Genomic DNA, 25,359 nt, shown 5'->3' with positions numbered 1-25,359 from the left:
AAAATGTGTTTTTAAATTTATTTTTAAAGTAATTGTTGGTGCCAAAGACTGCCAGGTTGAAAACGTGGATGAAGTAATGAGCTTGTTAGAAACCGGAAATGCCGCTCGACATACAGGCACAACCCAAATGAATGAGCATTCTAGCCGATCTCATGCGGTTTTTACAATCAGTATTTGTCAACAACAGCAACCGGGTCAGACTCAGAAGGACACAGATTCTGCCCAAGATTCACCTCAAAGTTCAAGCCAGCTGATTGCTTCCAAGTTCCACTTTGTTGATCTCGCCGGCTCTGAAAGAGTAACAAAAACTGGGAACACTGGTGAAAGGTTCAAAGAATCAATTCAGATCAACAGTGGCCTATTGGCTCTGGGAAATGTGATAAGTGCGCTTGGGGACCCAAAGAGGAAAAGTGCACATATTCCATACAGGGATGCAAAAATTACACGTATTCTTAAGGACTCCTTAGGAGGCAATGCCAAGACTGTCATGATAACTTGTATTAGCCCATCATCTTCGGATTTTGATGAATCACTAAATTCCATCAAATATGCCAACAGAGCCAAAAATATTAGAAACAAACCTATTGTCAACTACAACCCAGACTGGGACCTTATTGATGAAATGGAGTTTGCCATCAAGATACTCCGTGAAACTGTTCAAAACCAGCAGATTAGTGGACAGATCCCTGGCAGTCAAGGGTCACAGGATTCATTTCGGGACAGAAACAAAATCCGCTCTCTTGAGGAGCAGCTTGCCCAGCTCCAGGTGGAAAGTTTTAACTACCGAAATTGCATGGAAGAAGCCTATGTGTTCCTTGCCGAATTAAAAAATATTGCCAGCCTATCAAAAAGTCAACAGGAAAGATTGCAAGATTGGCTATGTGTGGCTCAGGAACTCAGGAGAGAGGCTTCTTCAGTCATTCCTCAGGTAAACTGTGGAAGTGGAGGTAACCAAGAAGGACCACATCACATCACAATTCTTCAGCTGAAGAGAGAGCTGAAGAAGTATCAGGTATTTTACTGTAAATTTAATGCAAGTGGTGAGAGTACATAAAAAGGAAATCTATGCTGTAACTGGAAAGTTTATCCATTCTTAATCAAGGTTCTTTGTAAATTGCACATACATTGTTTGCTCATCTGGAGGGCAAATCAAATTTGCTAGATGTCCAAAAAATAGATTTTATTCATTGGGATAATATTTTAAGCAGAATTGTAAGGTTTGGAGGAATAAAAATCTGCATCAGCTTTACATGGCTGAATTACATATTAGTTCCTTATTTTTTATATTCTTCTGCAGCTTGAATACAGACAATACTATACCACAGCAAAATTGAAGTATTGGGAGAGTCTGACATAAGGGTGAAATAATTATCTCATACAAAATAATGTCTTATATATGGATTGATGTGGTGATACCTGTTTGTAAGGGAGGAAATTTGCCTTTACCTTATTCAGAATTTGCTTTAGAACACTGATAAAACACAATGTGCTACATTTATTTTCTACTTTTATTAATAATAACAAATTGGCTCCTAATTCATTAACAAAATTGCAGAATCTCATTGAAAATAACTAAAATATTAATAGTTGTTTAGTTCTGTGGGGCATCTTTGTGTGTTGCCAATTTCCCTTATATTTACAGTCTTATCGCTGCTTGGCTAGTGCATGATTCCTTGTTATGTATTGTGGTGACAGAAGGAATCAGACTACTGTATATCTCTCTGCATCCTGCCACTGAGTGAAAAACTAAAAATTCTCAGCAGGGGTGTTATACAAGGGAAGGTGAAAGTGCAACTCCCAGTTTTGAACAGCTGTTTCTGCTAGGTCACACATACCTTGTTGGTCTACACTTCATAATAGTGCTAGACACAAAATCTGTAAAGAGAAACTCATTTTCCCATTTCAGCCAAGGTTTACTATTCTCATTCTAGTCCCTACACCAAAAAAACACACAAAAAACCACATGAAACACAGATATATATAGTTGTTGTTTGAGCCAGTTTTGATTACTTCATAGAAAAAAAACCCTTGTTTTTGCTTCCTGTGACTTAAAGTCATATACTGTAATCAAAGGCAAAGCATTAATAACCAATAACACCCCTCTTTTAACTTGCTGTTGTCCTAGATTGTAACAAATACTAAGGGCTGTATTTAAATTATATAGTAGCTTTGCTTTCTAACAGTTTCTGTTCAGGTGGTAGAATAAAACATATCTAACTAATGGAGGAGTGAATACATTCAAGTTCCAATGTGCACTTTGTGCAAGACCCTCCATTTCATATATTTGGTATTCTTTTTAACCCCTTATTACCTAGCAGGCTCTTGCTACCGATGCAGAAGTGTTTAGTGAGAGAGAGCTTGAGATAAAAGTATTGCAAGATCAAATACAGAAGCTGATAAAGGAGAATCAAGAATATATGGAATTGCTGAAGGAGGCCCAAGAGACAAATAGGCTACAGGTAACTTTCCGTTGTGCTGGTTATTGGTGAAGGCTCTATGAAGTAATATTAAAGCTGTCAATCTTATATAAATGATTAAACCAACATAGTGGAAATAATCTTAACCCAAGGGAAGTAATCTGCAACGGACATTATCTGAAAGTCTGAATAGTGATATTCATGTTCATTTTAAAATGTAAGTATGTGTAGGATTGCAACCAAAGTTTGGGTTATGCTCTGTCAGAATTGCACAGTATCATTCTAGATGATTTTTTTAAAAGGTGTGTGTATAATGTATTTTGGTTTTTGAACTACATTTATTTTAAAAGTTTAAATATTACATTCCCAGTCATCATACTGTTAATGCTCTGGTGGACTTGAATGAATCTCAGCATTGTAGTATCCCAACTATTTAATTCTTAGCCTGAGTTTTGTTGTTATATAGCAACTCTTAATGTTGTTAAGCTCACAGAGTTCTGTTTACTTACAGGCAAACAACTCTGGTGCTAAAATTGACCACACATCACAACATTTAATTACCAATTAGAGCAATCAGAACTTCTATTTATTATACTAACTCCCAAGATGTATCGATTCACTAGAAAGGAATACAAGAGAAATTCAGTATCTCAGCTTAATCTACCTCACAGTGTTGTTGTAGGAAGGAAGGAAGAAAGAAAAAATTCAGTAGCAAGAACTGTTCAGGCTTAAGTATTGGTCAGCGAGGGCAGAAATTACTTAGTTTTGCAATTTTGTCAGATGTTTGATAAATGCATATTTTGTTTTGTTTAAAGAATGATAAAATGGTGGAGCAGCAGCTTATAATTGACCGGCTAAATGACAAGTTAGAGAAAATTACAAAAGCCTCTGCCTCCAGTGGTGGTTGTGGAGATGGACCAGCTGGTGTAATATCTTCAAAAAGACCATACAGTGTTCCTCTAACTAAACGTTTGGTGCAATCCTTTAATGCTACCGTGGGGCTGGATTCTCGAAAGGTATTTTTTATTTAACAAGTTTTATACAGTGCTTGATTGTAAGAAAGCCTCTAAGCAGTTTAGAAAAATATAAAATACAACATTAAATTGCCAAATAGACTGTTAAAAACAGGTATTAAAAACATTCAAAAGATGATTTGAAATGTAGGTATGAAAATTACCGTCTTTTTTCTGATATATAAGTATGGTACAGAAGTGACCATTCTCCACCACAGTAAATGGTATATCTGACTTTTTGAATGCCACTTCTCCAACCATATTGAGAAAGTTTCTGGTAGCTTGCAGGTTTGCAGCTTCATCTTTAGTTGAAGAAAACCATCTTAGAACAGAATTCCTCCCATTGGATTCAAGAGGCAGGGCAAAGACGGGAGATCTCCTGATTCACCTGGAAGGTTTTTAAGAACATTAGAAAAGCCCATCTAGTCCACAATAATGTTCTTGCAGCAGCCAGCCAGATGCCTATAGGAAGCCTTCCAGCAGGATCCGAGTGCCATACCGCTCTCCCCACCTGCAATTCCCAACAGAATTCAGAGTATTCTGGTATTTGGAGGCATACAGCCTCCAAAAGTAGAGGCTGAACAAAGCCATCGTGGCTAGAAGCTATCAATAGCCTTATTTTCCATGGATATCCGGTCCTCTTTTACAGCAGTCGAAGTTGGTGCCATCACTATGTTATGTTTTATGTTACACTATGTAACAGGGACGCGGGTGGCGCTGTGCGTTAAACCACAGAGCCTAGGACTTCCTGATCAGAAGGTTGGCGGTTTGAATCCCCGTGACGGGGTGAGCTCCCGTTGCTCGGTCCCTGCTCCTGCCAACCTAGCAGTTTGAAAGCACGTCAAAGTGCAAGTAGATAAATAGGTACCACTCTGGTGGGAAGGTAAACGGCGTTTCCGTGTGCTGCTCTGGTTCGCCAGAAGTGGCTTAGTCATGCTGGTCACATGACCCGGAAGCCGGCTCCCTTGGCCAATAAAGCGAGATGAGCACCGCAACCCCAGAGTCGGTCACAACTGGACCTAATGGTCAGGGGTCCCTTTACCTTTATGCTACTGTTTATGGGCTGCCTTTTGGCCAAAAAATGCCTTCAAGACAGCTCATAAAGAGTAACAAACAAATACAGGGTGGAATTCAGTATTGCGCTATGGTGAACATATTGCAGCGCAAGCATTATAGCTTGCCAGATGGAACGACGCCCCACTTCCCCATCCTCACTGCTCTGGAGGCTCTGCTAATACTATCGCCACCGCTGCTCAAGCCAATATCTGGTTAGTATGTATGATTAGGACTGTGGAGACCTAGACTCAGATCCCCATTAATCCATGAAGCTTACAGGGTACATGTGCCAGTCACACCCACTTAGGCAAACCTATCTCCCAGCTTTGTTGAGAGTAAGATGGGCAAGTGAAGAGAACGCTATGCCCCACTTTTTATTTTGTTCTGTGTATATCACAATGTTCTTCTGTTGCTATGGCCGATGGCTGACGCAAATAAAGTTTCATTCATTCATTCTATATCCCACTTTGAGTTCTTTGGCAACCGTTTTTTTACATCTCTAAAGGTACACACAAGCCCTCCAACATATTCGCTCAACAGAGTAATGGCTGGATTTCGAACCCGTAGCCAAATAGTGTTGGATCATGTAGAAGAACAAGATGAAGTTCTTCACTGCTGCTTTTCTGATCACAGTGATGAAGATGAAAGAAATGCCAAGAACAGAAAGAGAACCCTATTTAGGTACACATTTTGTCCTGTTTTATGCCCGTGTATTTAGGAGGAAATACTGGCCTACTACAGACCTGGGTCAAAATGTAAATGCATATCAGGGTTATGCTAGGCATTCATACAAAGCTGAATGTACAGGTGATTAGCATTGGAGTAGCTCGAGGTTGTAGCAGAGATGTACTTGAATAAATAGGGCTGGCCTGTTACATATGTGTCTTTTAGCACAGGGCATTAAGTTGAGGTGGGTGTAAGGCAGGAACAGTGGAATTCTAGCTCTGCACCAGTAGAACAAACCAGAAGGCAACTTGGCTACAAAGGAACGTCAGAGCATTCAGTGTAAGTATTTTTAGTAATACACCACCCATCTGAGTGGGTTCCCCCAGCCACTCTGGGCAGCTTCCAGCATATATAAATATATAAATATAGTAAAACATTAAACCATTAAACACTTCCTATAAAGGGCTACCTTTAGATGTTTGCTAAATGTTATATAATTACTCATCTCCTTCACATCTAATGGGAAGGCACTCCACAGGGTGGGCACCACTACCAAGAAGGCCCTCTGCCTGGTTCCCTGCTTATGGATTTGGCAAACATGTGAAGCATTGCCAGAGAAAAACACCTCATGCATGTGGTCTCAAAACTGTATTTGTAGGGGTTAATCAATTAAAATGTGTGGTTTAATTTTACTCTTTGTTGTTTAGTCGTTTAGTTGTGTCCGACTCTTCGTGACCCCATGGAGCAGAGCACTCCAGGCACTCCTGTCTTCCACTGCCTCCCGCAGTTTGGTCAGACTCATGTTTGTGGCTTCTAGAACACTGTCCAAGCAATTTTTATATATATATATTTTACTCTAGACGCTCCTTAAATCGTACATGGACACGAAAACAAGCTCCTCCCAGCTCTACACATGAACCAAAAGAAATGCAGCACAATTCCATTTCACAAAATGAAAACATTTTACAGATGGAAACTGATACAGGTAAGGAAAGGAAATGGATGCTACGATGCAAAAAAACATTTTCATGTATCGTGCATTCTACTAATAATTATTAGGGACATTAGGGTCCAATGAGTAGTATTGGTCTTGTAGTGTGGAAACATTGATCAGGATCTGTAAGATTAATTTGGGAGTGTGACATTTGCCATAGGGTGCTAACCATTGTAATCTTTACAAAACTCAGCAAAAAATGCATAAAAAGGAATAGAAGTTGCCATCATATTATTATTTATTAACTTTCTGTTGTTGTTTAGTCGTCTTAGTCGTGTTCGACTCTCTGTGACCCCACGAACCAGAGCATGCCTTGGAAACTCTCACTTTCTTCTCAAAGTTCCTTTTTTATGTATGTCCATGGAGTTTTCTTGGCAAAATACTGGAGTGGTTTGCCAGTTCCTTCTCCAGGTGGATCACATTTAGTCTAAACTCTCGGCTATGACCTGTCCGTCTTGGGTGGCCCTGCACGGCACAGCTCATAGCTTCTCTTGAGTTATTCAAGCCCCTTTGCCACGGCAAGGCAGTGATCCATGAAGGGGTAAATTTCTATACCACCCTTCATTTAAGGATTGCAGCATCTACTTCACAACATTGATTGCTCATGCTCAAATGCAAGTGGCATTGGACATGCCTTTTACCATGTTCTAGCACAACATACTACCACAAACATATTAACCAATGTGGCACAAATTGTTAACCAAGGTCTGTACCAGGTGTGGGGACGTGGATGTGGCTGGAAGACTAGATTCTGAGTTGGTTCACCCTCTGTAGACGACTTTAACAAGTGGGTGGTGTCTGAGTGTCCTCTCTTGTTCAAAAATATAAATTAATTTTACTTACTAAATATGAAATCTACTTTTGCTCCATGGGTGCTAAAGCAGATTTATAGCTAAAAATCTCTTTAAGCTCTGAAATGAGCTGTACATTCTTTAAAAGATGATTCTTTCTTTCCGAGGTGCTGATATTGAATGTATTCAGAAAAGTCAAATACTGAATAGGCAGAAATTGAAGAACTCAGAACTAAAGCTTATTGCTGCTAAGCAAAAAATGAGTGAACTGGCCCTTAATATCAGAATGAAGGAAGAACTTATTAAAGAGCTGGTGAAAACAGGTAACTGGATTTTGAAAGTTGAATTTTATAAAAATGGAAACATGTCAAAAATGATACCTTAATTACTGTTACAGTCAAACCTTGGTTGTCGAATGTACCGTATTTTTCGCCCTATAGGACGCACTTTTTCCCCTCCAAAAATGAAGGGGAAATGTGTGTGTGTCCTGTGGGGTGAATGCAGGCTTTCGCTGAAGCCTGGAGAGCGAGAGGGGTCGGTGCCCACCGACCCCTCTCACTCTCCAGGCTTCAGGAAGCTCTGCACAATCCTTGGGAGACTGGCTCGAAGACACGCGGGCTCCGAAGGGTTGCGTAGAGCTGCCTGCGCTCCCGGGGGTCGCTCAGCTCTGCGCAACCCTACGGAGCCCGGTGCGAAGCCGCGCCGGGCTCCAAAGGGTCACACAGAGCTGCCTGCGCTCCCGGGCGTCGCTCAGCTCTGTGTGACCCTACGGAGCCCGGCGCGAAGCCGTGCCAGGCTCCAAAGGGTTGCGCAGAGCTGCCTGCATTCTGAAGCCTGGGGCGCGCTGAAGAGCGCGCCCGGGCTTCACGCAGTTCTCCGCAAGCCTGGGGAGACGGCGCGGCTCCCTAGGCTTGCAGATAGCAGGCTGTTCTGGGGGCTGGGGTCGGGGGAAGCTCGGGCTTCCCCCGCGCCAGCCCCGCGCCTGGGGTGGAAATAATTTTTTTTTCTTTATTCCCCCCCCCCATAAAAACTAGGTGCGTCCTATGGGGCGGTGCGTCTAATGGGGTGAAAAATACAGTAATCCATTCCAGAAGCCCGTTCAGCTTTTGAAATGTTCGACAACCAAGACTTCTGATTGGTTGCAGGAGCTTCTTGCATCAAGCAGAAGCCACATTGAATGTTTGGCTTCCAAAAAATGTTCAAAAACCAGAACACTTACTTCCACATTTTTGTTATTTGGGAGCCAAAACGTCCCAAAACACAGAATTGGTAACTTGGCACTCTATTCAAGGAAATCATCCATATGCACAAGGAGTTCCACTTATGCAACAGAACTTCCTCTCCTCGCCCCATGTCCGTGGGTTAGTAAGTCCATTTCAGTCTAATAAAGTGGTAGGTGGGGAGGACACAACCACAACTTGGAGAAAAGGGGGGTGATATATATGTGTATGCAGAGAGAGAGAGAGATAAAGATTAATTGGTTTGTGGGGGTTTTTTTAAAAAAGGGAAGAAGTTCCTTTTGACCAGTGAGCTGCTACATTGTCAAAACTTACAAATGATGCCTTTGCTTTTAATTTGTGGATGTTTAAGGTAATGATGCCCAATCTGTAAGTAAGCAGTATTCACTGAAAGTAACACAACTTGAGCACGAAGCAGAGCAGGCCAAAATGGATTTAGCTGAAACACAAAAGCAACTGCAGGAGCTAGAGAACAAGGAACTACGAGACATTGCTGAAAAAGCCAGGTTACAAAAAGAATTTAGAAAGAAGATGGATACAGCAAAGCTAAAAGTACAGGTAGGTGTAGTTGGGAAACTAATTTCCCAATTTCCTTACATGGCAAGTTGACGTAGGATCTTATGTACTCCATTGTATCAACTTTATGATAGTATTCTCTCAAACAAATAAATAGTTTAGGGTTGGTAGAGCATGGTGGCTTAGAAACAGAGCCATTGATCAGGAAGTCATTGGTTTGGAATTACTAGGTAGCATCTATTTATACCACTTCCTATATTGGTACTACCCACAATTCTCTTTCAGACTTGCAGCACATTCCCATCTATTGTGCATTTTGCTTTATTAGCCAGGTAATTTCTTGTATAGCCCAGGTATATGTGCCATATAAAACCAGCAATGCAAATTTAACCATTCACAAATGATTTCCCAGGCAATGGACTACTTTTGGGAATACTGTATTTTTCGCCCTATAGGACGCACTTTCCCCCTCCAAAAATGAAGGGGAAATCTGGGTGCGTCCTATGGGGCGAATGCAGGCTTTCGCTGAAGCCTGGAGAGCGAGAGGGGTTGGTGCGCACCGACCCCTCTCGCTCTCCAGGCTTCACGGACCTCTCCGCAAGCAGCGGGAGCCAGCGCTGGGCTCCCACAGCTTGCAGAGAGCTGCCTGTTTGGGGGCTGGGGTCGGGGGAAGCTCGGGGGGAAATAATTTTGTTCCCTTTATTTCCCCCCCAAAAAACTAGGTGCGCCTTATGGGACGGTGCGTCCTATAGGGCAAAAAATACGGTATGCAGTGTTAATAAATTCTGCTTCTAGGCAAATACCCATGGTCATGGTTGATGATATTTATACATCATAGTACCCATTGCTCCCCACCCCATGCAAGACCTGGTTTATGTTCTGCCTACCCGTTTTTCTTTAAAGTAAAATATATTTTGTACAGCTTGCCTCTCTACTTAAAAAACAACAACTGCAAGGAGGCTTAACAAAAGTCACATAGTTAAACATATTAAAGTGGTCCACTTTACAATGATAAACAACACAATAATAGTACAATACAGTATAGCAAGATGGACTAAACTGGCTATGTCGCATTAGGACTTGCAAAGAAAACAGCAGGACACTAAGAAACTGGCATCGCTGTCCACCCAGAATGAGAAACGTGTAACTGAACTGGAGCAGAATGTCAGTCACATGAAAAATCAGCAAGCCCAGCTTCAGAAAAGATTGCAAGAGGAGAGTGAAAAAAAGAAAAGCTTGGAGGCAGAAATTCAGCAGGGCCAACTGCAGATAAAGGCAAGAGATTTCATTTCTGTATGTCCTAATAAAACTGTAATACCAGTTTCATAGCCTTCTGTGAGACATATCTTTGGCACTTTTCCTGTAGAACATCATGCAGTACTAAGATGATTTTTGTGTCATTTATAAACCAGGTAAATCCCTGGTTCAAATTTCACATCAGCTCCGAATGCACTAGGTAACCTAGGCAAATCGCTGTCTCTGGGTATGAAGTAATAAAAGCCTGCCTTACAGAGTTCATTGTAAAGATTGCTGCATCCAAAGAACTCTGAAGATTCTGAAGTGATACATACACATCTTTTCCTGATATTTATATTTTGAAATACTTGTAACCCATCAGTTTGTTTTAAGACTCATATGTTAGAACTTCCAGTGCTGTAACAACTACTTTCTGTTACTAAAATAATAGACATTAACTACCAGGCTAGGTTCAAGGTCCTGTACAGCTTGGGACCAGGATGCCTAAAGAATAGTCCCATCCTTTATATGCCCAGTCAACCACTGCATTCTGCAGGAGAGGGTTTCCTACAAATACCATCTTATTAGGAGGTCCGTTCCACACAATATTGGATTTTGACCTTTAGTGTTCTGTTGAATATTAAACAGGTACCATCTCTGTTATCTTTTCGGCACCCACTAAAGACCTTCCTCTTTAAACCAGCCTTTTTCTTTCCCAAGCTGCATCTGTTTTATTGTTTTATTGCTTGTCTGATTTCCGCCCTGGGCTCCTTTGAGAGGAAAAGCAGGATATAAATTTAATAAATATATATATAATAACAACAACTAAACTTTAGTTTTCCTTTCAAAAACTGAGCTAATGTGTAAAAAGGATTCTTCCTTTACTTACAGGAGCTCCAACAAAAGACAGAGCAGCAGGAAAAGATTCTAAAACTAAAAGATGAAGAAATTGCTGCATTTAAGAGAAAAAACTCATCTGAAACCACTCAGCAACTGCAGGTATGCAATATTTTGTAAAGCTGGCAAGTTGAAATGCTACTGACAGATTTTTGTGGCAGAAGCATCTTCCTTTGCTAGGATTTACTGTATAGCTCAAGGGCTGCAACTTGATAACTTAATTTTTTTAATAGAAAGTCACAAGAAAAAAATGCTTCTCTAATTGAAAACAACGACAACAAGACATTGCAGTGTTTCAGTTATTTGGCAAGCTTAATCAACCAATTTTTAACTGTACCATTAAAAACCCTCTGGTTGATTAAGCAATTACTAAAAAGCTTGAGATGCAATCCCTGCAAGCCACACAGATGGATACTATGTTGACATGTAGGGCTTGAAATACGCAGGGTTCTTTTTTTGCAGAGCGCTTTTATATATAACACTTTGCAAAAGTGCATTCCTTTGCATTCCTTCTGACAATATTGTTGCTTAACACAGAAGTTGCTGTTTGTGCTGTGTGGACATGTTTACAAAGTAATCTGCATCAGTGTTCTCTGCTCCCCTCCTCTGTTAACACAGAGTCATCCATATATACCTTTTCAACAGAAAAGGGTGGGGTTATAGTACAGGGTGCCTTTTATGGTTGCCACTCCTGTTGCTCTAGGGTCATTCCACACCAAATCACCTGGCACCTTGAGTCTGACACTTATTGCCCAAATCCTTTGGTTTCATTCGCAAGAAACTTGTTAGACATTCTTAAAGTACAAAAATAAATGAATACATTTTTTCTTGCTGATTCAGAAAGGTCATATTGCATACAGTGATCAAAACAGCATCGTTGACCATATTTCATGTACAGTGGTACCTCGGGTTACATACACTTCAGGTTACATGCGCTTCAGGTTACAGACTCCGCTAACCCAGAAATAGTACATCGGGTTAAGAACTTTGCTTCAGGATGAGAACAGAAATCGTGTTCCAGCGGCATGGCAGCAGTGGGAGGCCCCATTAGCTAAAGTGGGACCTCAGGTTAAGAACAGTTTCAGGTTAAGAACAGACCTCCAGAACGAATTAAGTTCTTAACCCGAGGTACCACTGTATGGGAAACAAAATAGCTTTGACCATATCATTGCAGAAGTGTTTTACACACAAAAATGAACAAGGGCTCTGAGAGGTATTTTGTTTTTATTAAATAATCAATAAAACTTAATTTTTAAAATAACTTCAGATGACATTGTAACATCAGAGGGTACAATTTTAACTATTCTCACAATTGTGTGAGTTATTTCAGGCTCAAAGAGCCCTTAAACCTGTCCAAAAAAAGTATTAAAAAATTGGGGGGGGGGAATACCTCAAAATCTATTTATTTTATAACCACAAAAACACCCTCCTTATTTTTAAAACATAACAAGTACATGGTTAGCCCATTCAACAACAAAAGTATGATAGGCGTGTTAGTTGTAGTTTGGCTTGTGGTTCGAGGACCTGATCCCTGCTTAGTGAAATGAAGACACACGGACACGTAATATAAGGTTAATGGGCAAGAAAAGGCCACAACTTTATTGATTACAGCAAGTGAAAAAGTATTGGCTTAGGCATTGGATCACGACAATTGACTCCACCCACTTGAAGAGGGTTGAGCCTAAAAGGGGGTTTATTCACCAGTAGGTGGAGCCTGTTGATGCTAATACAACTATAAGCTCTCCCCTGATGTCACCGAGGGTCATGCCATGGCCCCCCGCCACACAGGCATCGGACAGGATCCACGACCGCCGGATTCCTTTAACGGAATACCCAAAATTGAAGGCGTAGGCAATGGCCACACCTAGCCCTTCCACACACCACAAACACATTCCAGTGCCTAACCTACCCACCAATACCAAGAAAGTTGTGACGATTGCTACGAGGTAGGCGAAAAAACCACAAGGCCTAATGCCAAATGGAAAAAAATCCTACCAAGCCCCCTGGACAACCTGGGCGACCAATCTAAGGTCCATAGCAAGGCCAAGAGAAAAAACCAAAACCCTGACCTCTGAGGGAGTGGAGGGTGGGTGACTCGCGACGGGAAGGCGGAAAATGAGGCCGCATGGCTGGCGCAGCAGCAGGTTGAGCTGCAAACCCCGCCCCCTCCAAGCCACCCGATTGGGGGCTTACCTGTGAGCGTTGTGCGCCAGCCAGATGAGTGGGGGGAGCAGGGAGCAACGCCCCCTGCATGAGGCAAACATCGGGTCCCGCCCACAACCCCTCCCCTCTTTGCAAGAGGAGAGGCTTTATCGAACCTACCGGGAATAAAATGACAAAAATTCACTTTGAATGGTCAGTGACCCTTTTCTGTGGCACTTAATTCCATTTTTATACCTTATTTTGAAAGAGACCACAATTAGCTTTATTTTGATACGAAAATAAGCCCAATCGGTTGAAAAATAAGTGAAACAGGAAGTTTTTTTTTCTAAACTGATGCAGAAATTGCATTAGCCTAAATCATGCAAAAATCGAAATTTTCAAAAAATTCTCCTGTGCCCAATTTTGGACCAAAAAATCTTAAAAAATTAATTTGAGGTTATCTGATAGGTATCTACACACACAAAAAAAAAAAAACATGAAGAAAATGTGAGTCGTGAGAGCATGGCCAAGTATTAAAATCAGGTGATTTGGCATGGAATGACCCTCTAGAAAGAGACTCCATAAGGTCATCATGTCCCTACTGTAAGTCTGGATCCAACTGAGTGTTTTGGGTTTTTTTGTAATTTGATCTATATACAAAGGTTTCATATGAAACTGTCCTTTTGCTGAGGTTTTCCAATGTGTAGAGTTGATTGATTATCAGTTTATTTCATTGAATTAAATATCTAGATGGCAGTTCAGTACTTAGTCAACTGAAACCAAACAACTGTCTGGTCTTAGTTCCTCCCCTTTTAGACATGTCAATATTAGGTCTTGTCCAAGAAATCTGAGATTGTGCTTTTTTTTTAATGTGGGGAAAGTGACTTTGTTGAAGACCATGTATCTGAGAATATATTTATGAACATATACAAGATTCCTCTGTTTTCTTCCTTGCCTTGCTAAAGAAATTAGAAGAGAAGAAGAAATGGCTGGATGAAGAGCTAGAGAAAGTTTTGCATCAGCGGCAAGAGTTAAAAAATTTGGAGGAAGATTTAAAGAGAAGAGAAGCTATCATTTCCAAGAAAGAAGTGCTGACACAAGAGAAGAGCCATTTGGAAATTAAAAAACTGAGATCCAGCCAGGTGCCTTATTTTTGTAATAATGCTTGCTGCTGTCTAACCGAAGAGGTGTCATGGATGCTCCGCAGCAAAACAAATGCACATGGCAGATAGCTAACTCTTTATTGTCGAAGCTGACCACTTACAGTCATTTCTATGGCTCACGCGCACCAGTCTTGCATGTAGGCAGCTATTCCCAGGTCTGTACTCTATGGAGCAGTTGCAGCAACAAGAGGCCACTTCCCCTCCATCAGTTTATGTATTTTTCCCCAAAAGGCGCCATGCATGCAGCCTAAGACTGCGTGGAAGTTGCTTGTGCTCTTCCCACTTCAATTATCTCCTGGTTCTGGGAGACAGTAGTGCAGGAGACAATGGTGACGCACCCACTTCACTTGCCTGGCCAGGCTTTGGGCTCCTCTTCTTCTAACCTATTCTGTGCTCCACCCTACTGCTCTGAAGCTTCCCCTGCCTCCAGCTCTTGTCTCCTGGCTGGTACAGTTCCCCACAGATCACTGGCCCAGACTGCCATTCCCCTACATCAGGCATCCCCAACCTCGGCCCTCCAGATGTTTTGGGACTACAACTCCCATCTTCCCTAGCTAACAGGACCGGTGGTCAGGGATGATGGGAATTGTAGTCCCAAATCATCTGGAGGGCCGAGTTTGGAGTTCCCTGCCCTACATGGTGTTAGTGAAAGCAGTTAGCACTGTGCTGCTATGGACAAGAGGTTGAGGTTCAGGCAAAATATACATAACTCTCCCCTACCTTTTTTTTTTTGTAAATTTGGGCTACGCCCATACGGGGTGAGATCTCACATTATGGTGAGCTCAGATCCGGTTTTCAATGTGTGCATTGGTGCAAGGATATTTTACATTTTCTGCCTAATTCCTAAACCACACATCCACACAAGTGGGCACTTTTTGATGGGGATGCATGTGCTTAGCACATACACACCCTCCATTACCATTTTTTTTCTAAACTGGGCAAGTGTGCAGGTATTTCTTTACCAATGCACACACACACATCTCTCTCTATGTGGACACCTCTTTTTATTTGCAATGAAAAGAGAGTCCTGTAGAAGTTTCCCCCTGGATCTGTCACCGGACAGCCAGCTGAGGAAGTCTGCCTGCTTTCCTCCCTCTCTTCCCTGGTGTGCTCTCATTTCAGTAGGTAAAGGCTTTCTAAGAAACCCTTAATGTAACTCAAATCTCAGGACCCTTCTGATTAGGGAGAGCTGCAACACAAGTTGAAGGGAAGGAAGATCTCTGAAAATGGAGCAGAGGCAGCTTCCACAAGCAGGAGCTCAGCTCGCTGGGATCGCTCTCTCAGCCCCATCCAGCACAGTCCCCTGACCTTGGGAAGCCATGGGAATCCAGCCCTGTTACATTCAATTAGCTCTGGATCCAACCCTATACTGTCAATGAACTTTGGAAGGATTTGTGTGTCAGTTGCCAAAACTTCTGCAAGTGCAGAGTTTCCATAGGCATGATATATACCATATTCATTGTATTGTTTTGTCATCAAACACTCTCTAATAAAGTGGCTATTATGTTCTATTTCGGGGAGGAGTTATCCTAAAATAGATTCTGTTTTCAATTGCGGCTTTATAGGCCCTCAATAAAGACAGCTTAAGATTATCGACTCGTCTGAGTATGCTGAATCAGGAGTTGTGTGACAAAAATATGCAGCTTCAGAGCAGCAGCACTGATGAGCAAGAAAAGATTATGGGAGAGATCCAGGCTCTACAAAAGGAAAGGGATCAGCTGTTGAACAGAAGGAATAGTGTGGATGAGAAACTGAAGAATGGCCGAGTGTTGTCACCAGAAGTAAGTAAACTTTTCCATTCAGTTAAGCACAATGATCAACCAATCGGAATGACTCTTTTATATTAATGGTAGCTAAAGAGCTAGTGTTTGGAAATACTATTATAGAAATGAACCCCAGAGTTTTTCAAAACGCAGTTTAAAAAATAATTGTGAGGATACCTATCTAAATAACACTGAATTCAGCGCATACATACATTGTAGTAAGGTCATTCAACTCAATAATACCATTCTACCACAATGTCTGATGTCTAAACTGGAAGATCTGGGGCTTCCGTTATCACTTTGTGGGTGGATATTGGACTTTTTGCCAGACCGCCCCCAGAGGGTTCGGTTGGGCCCTTATACCCCCGAAGGGGGCAATGACAATAAAGATATTATTATTATTATATTATTATTCTCAGGAAGCATTCAGAGCACCAGGATGTACTTTAATAGCACAATTTTAGAAGTCTGACATTGAATTGAACCTACATGAGGACTGGATACTATTACCACTTGTATCTGTGGGCTGATTTTCCTACGTGTAAATAATTTGGGGGCTTTTGACCACAGGTTGGCAGTACGAGAACTCTTACTCCATGCTGCCAATCATGTGAAGGATTTTTCGTTATATTGCAAAAGATCCCCCACCTAAACTTCAGCAACCCTGCCTGGTAGTACTGCCGCCACCTCAGTGTAGAGGCAGGGAAGGCCCAAGTTGTTTCTTGGTATCTTTTCGCTCTTGTTTTTGTGAGTCCCAACAGTCCGGCCATTGCCTTTTGAGCCCGAAGCCCAGTACAGTGGTACCTCGGGTTACATACGCTTCAGGTAACATACGTTTCAGGTTATAGACTCCGCTAACCCAGAAATATTACCTCGGGTTAAGAACTTTGCTTCAGGATGAGAACAGAAATCATGCTCTGGCGGCGTAGCGGCAGCGGGAGGCCCCATTGGCTAAAGTGGTGCTTCAGGTTAAGAACAGTTTCAGGTTAAGTACGGACCTCTGGAACGATTTAAGTACTTAACCCAAGGTACCACTGTATATGACCAAGCAGCCAGATACAAGATTATGTTGCAAACAACAGAATAAGAACACTTTACCAATAAAAGGCACTTAAGAAAGGCTAATCATGTAAATACACTTTTGGGAATTAAAGTACAGTGGGATAATCTCTGCTCTCTTGCCAGGAGGAACATGTTTTATTTCAGCTTGAAGAAGGGATTGAAACCTTAGAAGCTGCCATCGCTTACAAGAATGAAAGTATCCAGAATCATCAGGACTCCATCAGAGCTTCCTCTCAAATCCTCACACAGAGTGAGGCCAATGTGATGGGAAAGTTGGTTTCCTTGTCTGCTACAGAGCTGAGAGCAATTCTTTTAAAGTATTTTCATAAGGTTTGTTGTTTGAACAATTTATAACAGAAAAAATTCTGAACATTCTTTCTGCTGGCATAAAATGGCTTCATGGAGAACTTTCTTTTGCTAATTAGTGATAGTTTGAAGATATTTAATTCTGAATAGGGTGTATTTCATACACACTGTATATTCTGAAGCATGGGTAGGGACGTGCAGCCCTTGTTCTCTTTTCATGGGCTGGTTGGTAGGAACCCAGAAGAAGAAAAGTGTGGTAGTGAGAAAGCAATTGAGGGTGGAAGGGGGAAAAGGGAAAGACCTCTGCAAGCGATCAGGTTAAAGCTCAGGCAAGAGTGATGTTGCCCTGTCCTGGCAGCCCACTGTGATTGAGGGTGAGAAATAGGGATGTCAGAAAAAAGAAATGCCACCGTGAACTCTGGCCCTAACCATCACAGGCTTTGGCCCCTAACAGATTATCTCTGGGGCAATGTAGCCTTTGAGAGAAGAAAAGGTTCCCCACGCCATCATAAAAGATTACCTTGCAAACTATGAGTGATATCCATTGTGTCATACTCAGAGTAAGGTAAAGGTAAAGGACCCCTGACAGTTAAGCCCAGTCGCAAATGACTCTGGGGTTGCGGTGCTCATCTCACTTTACTGGCCAAGGGAGCCGACATTTGTCCACAGACAGTTTTTCCGGGTCATGTGGCCAGCATGACTAAGCTGCTTCTGGCGAAACCAGAGCAACGCACGGAAATGCTGTTTACCTTCCCTTCCGGAGTGGTACCTATTTATCTACTTGCACTTTGACGTGCTTTCGAATTGCTAGGTTGGCAGGAGCAAGGACCAAGCAACGGTAAGCTCACCCTGTTGCGGGGATTCAAACCGCTGACCTTCTGGTCGGCAAGTCCTAGGCTCAGTGTTTAGACCACAGTGCCACCCGTGTCCCTACTCAGAGTACACACATTTAAATCTATTAACTTAACCAGGTCCACTCTGAGAATCACTAACTGTATATTGTCCTCTTGATAAATACATGTAGCGTAGCCATAGATAAAGCCCAGTATGTTTTGTTTTTCTGTTTGTTTTTCTTTTTGGAAGTTTGACAGTTGTGGAATCTAAGATGGAGTTAATAAATTATATGTTTTCTGGGACATTTGGATTGGATGATTCAATTGACTTTCAACTCAATTACAGTATGGGACTCAGAATATCTTATTAGTGAGACTATATAAACGGTGAAAGATGTACAGTAATGTATTAGCTTTCCATCATATTATTTCATACTTGGACTCATTACAAATATGACCTCCATATTTCATTATTATTTTGAAGTGTGATTGCCTGATTTCCATGGCCAGGCATGCTTTGATTTGGAAATTCTTTTTTAGGTTGTCGGTCTCCGTGAGACTGAACGCAAATTGCAACTGCAGGCAGAAGAAATGGGAATGAGGGTAACGGAAAAAGAGAACATAGTAAGAGAACTTGAATCGGCACTTGAGCATCTCATGCTTCAGTGTGACAGGCGTCTGACTCTCCAACAGAAAGAACATGAGCAAAAGATGCAGTTAATATTGCTTCATTGCAAAGGTATTTTGGCTTTGAGAACTTTGAAGTAACATCTGGTTAATAATGATCGTGGGAAGCAGGATGTCAGTCTGATCCAACAGGATTCTTCTACTGTTCCTAATTTTGAAATTATATCTAGTTACTACTAAAAGTGTAATTCCATCAGAAATGTTCATATGACATGTAAGATTTATATATTTTACAGTAGTATGAAATTACAAATTTTGCTTCAAATATTCCATTATCACTTCACTCTCTTGCGATCCAAGGATATAATGTCCAAGAATCCTATCCTCATCTCCACAAATTCCTACCCAGATTTAGGCAGCCAGACAATGCCTGGCCCACCAGGCATTGGATTTTATTTTAAGATGCAAAACGTAATTGTAACAAGCAGAAGTATTGAAAGTAAAATTATCCGGGTTCCCTACCCTATTCTATAAGAATGCAAATGTTCAGATTTGCTTAATATTTCCCCCCACTTTTCAAATAAGTCACATCTTAAACTTGTTAATGATCATCTTCCTTTGAGCTGAAGTATTAGTATTGTGATTATCATTTTCTCTCTCTACAGCTTCAGTTATTTTTCTTTCCTCCATCTCTCCTTCCCTCCCTCCACTGCTAATCTCTTGTTTTCATTGGTAAGAACAATACCTTCCTTTCTGCTGCACTTCTACTAGAACGTGATTCTTAGATTTATACATGTAAACATACTGTAGCACGTAACATTTACACTTTGAGACAAATTACAAATGAGATTCAGTATACACTATCCGCAACTCTGTTTGTGCTATAATGAAGTTTGAATCTAAACTTAGTTCTGTCTTTCTAGAAGAAGATGGGGAGAGTATTGCAGAAACTTTTAAGACGTATGAAACTAAAGTCCAACAACTGGAAAGAGACTTGTTCTTCTATAAGAAAACTAGCCGTGAATTAAAGAAGAAATTAAAGGAACTGGTTGCAGAATCAATACACAATCCTCTGACACAAAGTAAATATTAGAAGTATTGTAATTCTAAAACATACATAGCTGCAATGTAACTCTTACTCAGCTTGGTAGCAAAACTCCTATTAATCACAATGAAGTTGGATTTATTTTAACATTATCAGTATAGAGGATATTTTAGATTTCAGGTCTCTTTAATTTTCTTAATAGCTTTCAGATGCATTAAAAAACATTTTACCCCTTTAACTTTTGCTGACTTGGATCATTAAGTTCGTACTCAGAAATGGAGATGAGGGAAGACAATTTTCAATGATTTCCCCCATGTTCCCTGATTTTCCCAGCATTGGGCGGGGGCCTTCTGCAGCAGCTTGAGAGGTAGTGTTGGGGGCTGCAGGGGAAATGGGCAAAAATAATTTCCCAGCCGTTTCCTCCAGCAGGAGCCCCTGCTAAACTACTCTTCCTTCCATGAATGCAGCGAGCCCTTCTGTTTTCCAGCAAGGTAACTAGGGATCTCAGTATATTTTACTCTTTTTATTTTTTTAGCTAGCAGTGTTTTTCATTTATTAATTAACACCCTCGGGGGATACTGTAATAACAGCAAACAGCTGAACCAAGTTAGAGTCATAACATTACAAAACAGAACAAACCATAATAGTTCCCCCAAAGCATCCAAGCCAACTGCATTTTAAACAATATTTCTTTTTAGGTAATTGTTCCAGTGATGGGATACTGAATCGAGAAGAAGTAATTACCTTGTCAGAAGAATTCAAACGGACATCCACACCAACAGGGAAATTAAAAGAAATAAACTCCCCAAAGGGTGATTTAGGAGCACAACAGAATTCATACAGATTTGAAGAGGAAGCTGCAGAACTGGGACCCAACACATCCAGCAGTCACGAAGAGCAAGCAGGAAAAGTACGTCAGCCTGCAAAATCTCACCCACAAGTGTGTTGTCCTTCTCAGGCGAGAGAGACTATGACACAGCTTCAAGGAGTAACCCCAGTAAAACTTCCTCGCAAAGAATTGCGCTATATCCCTGCTTCTGAGCTTTCCTCAAGGCGTTCCAGCCTTGCAGTTGGTATAAATTCTGTTCCTGCTGATTCTATTGAAATGCCTAGAAAATCTGACTATAATATATAATTATCCTTGTAATATTTTGAAAGCAATTACACAGTTCCCTTTATTTCCAGTTTATTTCAGGCAGCTACGATATTTGAGTTATTTCACATTGCGTGTCTCACACTGCTGATCATTTATTGTGCCCCATAGAAATCTGAGGCCTTAATAGCAGAGTGATTATATCAGGGGTTGAAACCAAAGGACTTTTTGTCCTTAAAGAATAAATTTTATTTGTACTGATTTTTCCTTCAGAGTAACTGATGGATTTTTATTCCACGTCTTCATAAATGCATTCTTCTATACCGCAAAGAATCTTAGGGCTGGTTTCACAAAATACATTTTTAGTTGCATGAGTTATCATGATCATTCTTGAGTGCATATTTATGAAGACAAACAATGTATAAAAGCAACCACAGTTACAGTCTTATTGTATAGCTGTGGGGGGGCGGAAATCACATTAGGTTAAATGCTGCTGACTGTATAATTGGCTATTTTTACACATTATTTGTCCATATGAACATGGTGGTGCTGACAGCCTGGAGCACTCACATGGAAAAAAGAAATCTGGTGTGAACCAGCCCATTGTAATAAAGGTCTTCATAGATACATCAGCAATACTTGGTTTCCAGTCCAGGCATACTTATGCTGAAGTTTGACAAAGCACTTGTGACTGACCAAAGCCTTGGGTTGTGAATGTCCTTTAAAAACAAAACACGACTACAATGTTTCTAAGAAATTAATGTTTTCGCAAGGAAATTTATTTTGCCCAACACATATTTTAAATGAAAGCCCCAATTTCTCTTTCTTATAACTAACTCTGTTGTTATGTGACTTTGAAACTTTCTGTGGGAAGAAAGTTTTTTCCATAATAGAAAAGAAACATTTTTATTGGCTCCAGGGAAATTACTCTCTGCTGCTAGAGCTATGCCACGTATCACTGAGATAGATGTAGATGTGCTGTCAGTGAACTAGGGCAATAAAGTTACCCTGCTTGGAAGGCACAGCTGTGTATCTCTTAGCGTGAAGTACATGATAAGTTAGAAAACTGCTTTGTCTACTCGACCTGGTGTAGACATAACACTTACTGTGGATAAAGGGACTAGGAGCAGACTTGCAGCATATATACTCACTCTTCCTATGATAATTCCCTTGACCCCCGTTTCTCAGTACAGAAGGTCATTGTTAGTTCTAGATAAAATGACTCCAGGGGCACTTCTAATTTTTTGTTTTTCTCATTGGTTCCCAAGTTGTTTATTAACTGTGCACAGGACGTGTTTTGTGCACGGAAGGTATTCCAATCCAGCAGAGTCTCCAGCTGGCCGAAGATGGGTGACTTCTCCCATATTGTTCCCCGGCCTCCTGCAGTAAATTTGAAAGACACAGAATGGTCAACTAGCAAAAACTGCCTCCAACCCTCTTTCCATTGGCTGGAGCATCCCAAATGGTAGTCCTTTCATGGGGCCTCTAAAATCTAAGCCAATGTGTGCCTAGTTTCTTAAAAAAATAAAAAAATAAAATACAGGATTGTATCAAACTCTGTCCCTCTGCCAACAAATGACACTTTTGATCCAGTAGATGCTTGCATGAGTGGGAGGTCAAAGGTGATTCGGGCAAATTCCCTTATTCCTACTGCTCTCTCATTCTTTCCATGTTGTTCTAGCCTTCTGGAGCAGGGTTGGGAGACATAAAAAGGGAGGAAATTACGAGGGTGAGAAGCTCTCCAGACTCTCTCAGCACCTGGATGAAACCTTTACTACTGATCTTTGGGGTAGACTATTGTGCATTAAATATTTGTCATGAGTGTGAGTGTTCAGATGTACTTTACAGATAGTTATTTTTGCAAATTTGGGCACATCAATCTTTGCACTTAAAAATATTGAGTACATGGCACTCTGCTGGAAGAAGAGTTGTCAATTCTGGCCTTTTCTCCCTCCCCTGCTCTGCCTGCCAGAGTGGCAGGGAACTCTGTTCAAGAGTGTAGGAGATTAATTAATGAAACCCACCTCTATCCTCCTTACTCCAATGGGAGCCTCCTCTGGATATTGTTCCTTTTCCCTTTCCACAGGAGTCTGGATCCAGCCCATTGCTTTGAATTATTTTTTGCTTAGGTTGCATTTTTTTTAAAAAAAACTGGATAATATCTTACACAGTTGCTATCCGCTTGTAGGCATCATTAACTTCCAGTAGTGATTCTTAAGAAGAAACCTTTCTGGTCAGGATATCAGGATATCATGTTTTAAGATAGACTGTGAACATGCTAAAAACCATAGTTCATCCTACTCTATGTCAGTGTGTCCAACTGCTTTATTTGTAAACTAAAATATTTTACAATTTCTCAAGACGGAAATAATTGTTTTAATTGCATTTGTTATTTGTTGCTTTGTTGCATCGTGATTTGAGAGTTTTGCAAAGGGGTGTGGTCTTAAGTTCAAATATTTCACTCTCTTAAAATGTACGTACACAACCCAAATACAAACATTCTAAAACACAAAATGAAGTACAGTAAATGGTTCCTACAGTATGCAACTTCTTTAAAAAGGTGCAGCAAAGGGGCCTGTGTGGGTTGGTCAGTTCACAACATCACAAAGCTAATCAGCACAGTGAACAGCTGCTGTAAATGTATGGAGCTTTCTTTTTTCTTTTTAACCCTTAGCTTGATGCTAGAGAGCAAATGGTGCAGAGAACCTTTCAGCATGGTTCCACTGTTGAAACAGTATTATCAACTAATTGCTATAAATTACAAATGTCTTAGCTTCCATAACACATACCCATATACTAAATTAATAATCATCTTTTAAAGCATGGGTTTCCAACATGGACACTATGGCTTGCTTGAGGTCTTCCATGGGTGTCCATTCCTTAAAGCCTCTTATGTGCTTTTCAAGGTTCATTATTAATTTTCTGAGCTCTGACACTTACACAGCAAGATGTGTCCGTGGGTGGGTGTTCTCCGTCTCAGGAGCAGGGATAGTAACTTTAAAGGTGTTTTAATCTTCTCACTGCTTAGGGCAACCAATGTGGACACCACCACCTGTTCAGAAAATGTCTTAAGTCATTGCAGCGCACAAGTAGGCATGTCTAAATTGATTTCAGAGATGTAAAGCAGCACTATTGGCCTAATAAAGTTTGCTTTTTAATTTAGCCCGTGTGTGTGTGTGTGTGTGGCTGTATCTGTACAGTGGTACCTCTGGTTACGTACTTAATTTGTTCCAGAGGTGCGTTCTTAACCTGAAGCACCACTTTAGCTAATGGGGCCTCCCGCTGCTGCTGCGCCGCCAGAGCACGATTTCTGTTCTCATCCTGAAGCAAAGTTCTTAACCTGAGGTACTATTTCTGGGTTAGAGGAGTCTGTAACCTGAAGTGTTTGTAACCTGAAGCATATGTAACCCGAGGTACCACTGTATCTACCTACCTACCTACCTATTGTTGTTTAGTCGTGTCTGCCTCTTTGTGACCCCGTGGATCAGAGCACGCCAGGCACTCCTGTCTTCACCTATTGAAAAGGTAAAGGGACCCCTGACCATTAGGTCCAGTCGTGACCGACTCTGGGGTTGCGGTGCTCATCTCGCTTTACTGGCCGAGGGAGCCGGTGTACGGCTTCCGAGTCATGTGGCCAGCATGACTAAGCCACTTCTGGCGAACCAGAGCAGCGCACGGAAACGCCGTTTACCTTCCCGCCAGAGCGGTACCTATTTATCTACTTGCACTTTGATGTGCTTTTGAACTGCTAGGTTGGCAGGAGGTATAGGTATAAGTAGATGCATAGATAGATACTGTATAGATACACACACCTAGTGGCGATGGCAAACCTAGACAACATCTTAAAAAGCAGAGACATCACCTTGCCAACAAAGTATAGTAAAAGCCATGGTTTTCCCGGTAGTGATGTATGGAAGTGAGAGCTGGACCATAAAGAAGGCTGATCGCTGAAGAATTGATGTTTTTGAATTATGGTGCTGGAAGAGACTCTTGAGAGTCCCATGACTCTAGGGTTGCGGTGCTCATCTCGCTTTACTGGCCGAGGAAGCCGGTGTACGGCTTCCGAGTCATGTGGCCAGCATGACTAAGCCGCTTCTGGCGAACCAGAGCAGCGCACGGAAACGCTGTTTACCTTCCCGCCAGAGTGGTACCTATTTATCTACTTGCACTTTGATGTGCTTTTGAACTGCTAGGTTGGCAGGAGGTATAGGTATAAGTAGATACATAGATAGATACTGTATAGATACACCTAGTGGCGATGGCAAACCTAGACAACATCTTAAAAAGCAGAGACATCACTTTGCCAACAAAGGTCCGTATAGTAAAAGCTATGGTTTTCCCAATAGTGATGTATGGAAGTGAAAGCTGGACCATAAAGAAGGCTGATCGCCGAAGAATTGATGTTTTTGAATTCTGGTGCTGGAAGAGACTCTTGAGAGTCCCATGGACTGCAAGAAGATCAAACCTATCCATTCTGAAGGAAATCAGGCCAAGGACAGAT

General features: G+C 41.3%; 1 protein-coding gene across 3 annotated transcripts in view; it reads left to right on the top strand.

Moving 5' to 3' along the window:
- The window catches only part of KIF27 (kinesin family member 27), a 33,084-nt gene extending 9,064 nt beyond the window's left edge, over nt 1-24,020 (top strand). The window contains exons 4-18 of one of the 3 annotated variants that reach the window (XM_081213545.1): nt 30-1,012; nt 2,316-2,459; nt 3,233-3,433; nt 4,992-5,167; nt 6,013-6,137; nt 7,105-7,260; nt 8,528-8,733; nt 9,769-9,984; nt 10,819-10,926; nt 13,932-14,108; nt 15,695-15,910; nt 17,078-17,284; nt 18,634-18,832; nt 19,647-19,802; nt 20,464-24,020. In XM_081213545.1, coding sequence (XP_081069671.1) covers nt 30-1,012; nt 2,316-2,459; nt 3,233-3,433; nt 4,992-5,167; nt 6,013-6,137; nt 7,105-7,260; nt 8,528-8,733; nt 9,769-9,984; nt 10,819-10,926; nt 13,932-14,108; nt 15,695-15,910; nt 17,078-17,284; nt 18,634-18,832; nt 19,647-19,802; nt 20,464-20,900 — 3,707 coding nt within the window. In that variant the 3' untranslated portion in view covers nt 20,901-24,020. Of the gene's footprint in view, nt 1-29; nt 1,013-2,315; nt 2,460-3,232; nt 3,434-4,991; nt 5,168-6,012; nt 6,138-7,104; nt 7,261-8,527; nt 8,734-9,768; nt 9,985-10,818; nt 10,927-13,931; nt 14,109-15,694; nt 15,911-17,077; nt 17,285-18,633; nt 18,833-19,643; nt 19,803-20,463 lie in introns of all 3 variants that reach the window. The other 2 variants (XM_081213544.1, XM_081213543.1) reach the window with 2 other exon arrangements.
- The last annotated feature ends 1,339 nt before the right edge of the window (nt 24,021-25,359 follow it).

Source organism: Podarcis bocagei, assembly GCF_964188305.1.
Source record: "Podarcis bocagei genome assembly, chromosome: 11".
In the NCBI taxonomy this organism is placed as follows: domain Eukaryota; kingdom Metazoa; phylum Chordata; class Lepidosauria; order Squamata; family Lacertidae; genus Podarcis; species Podarcis bocagei.
This window is presented reverse-complemented; position numbering and strand designations above follow the sequence as displayed.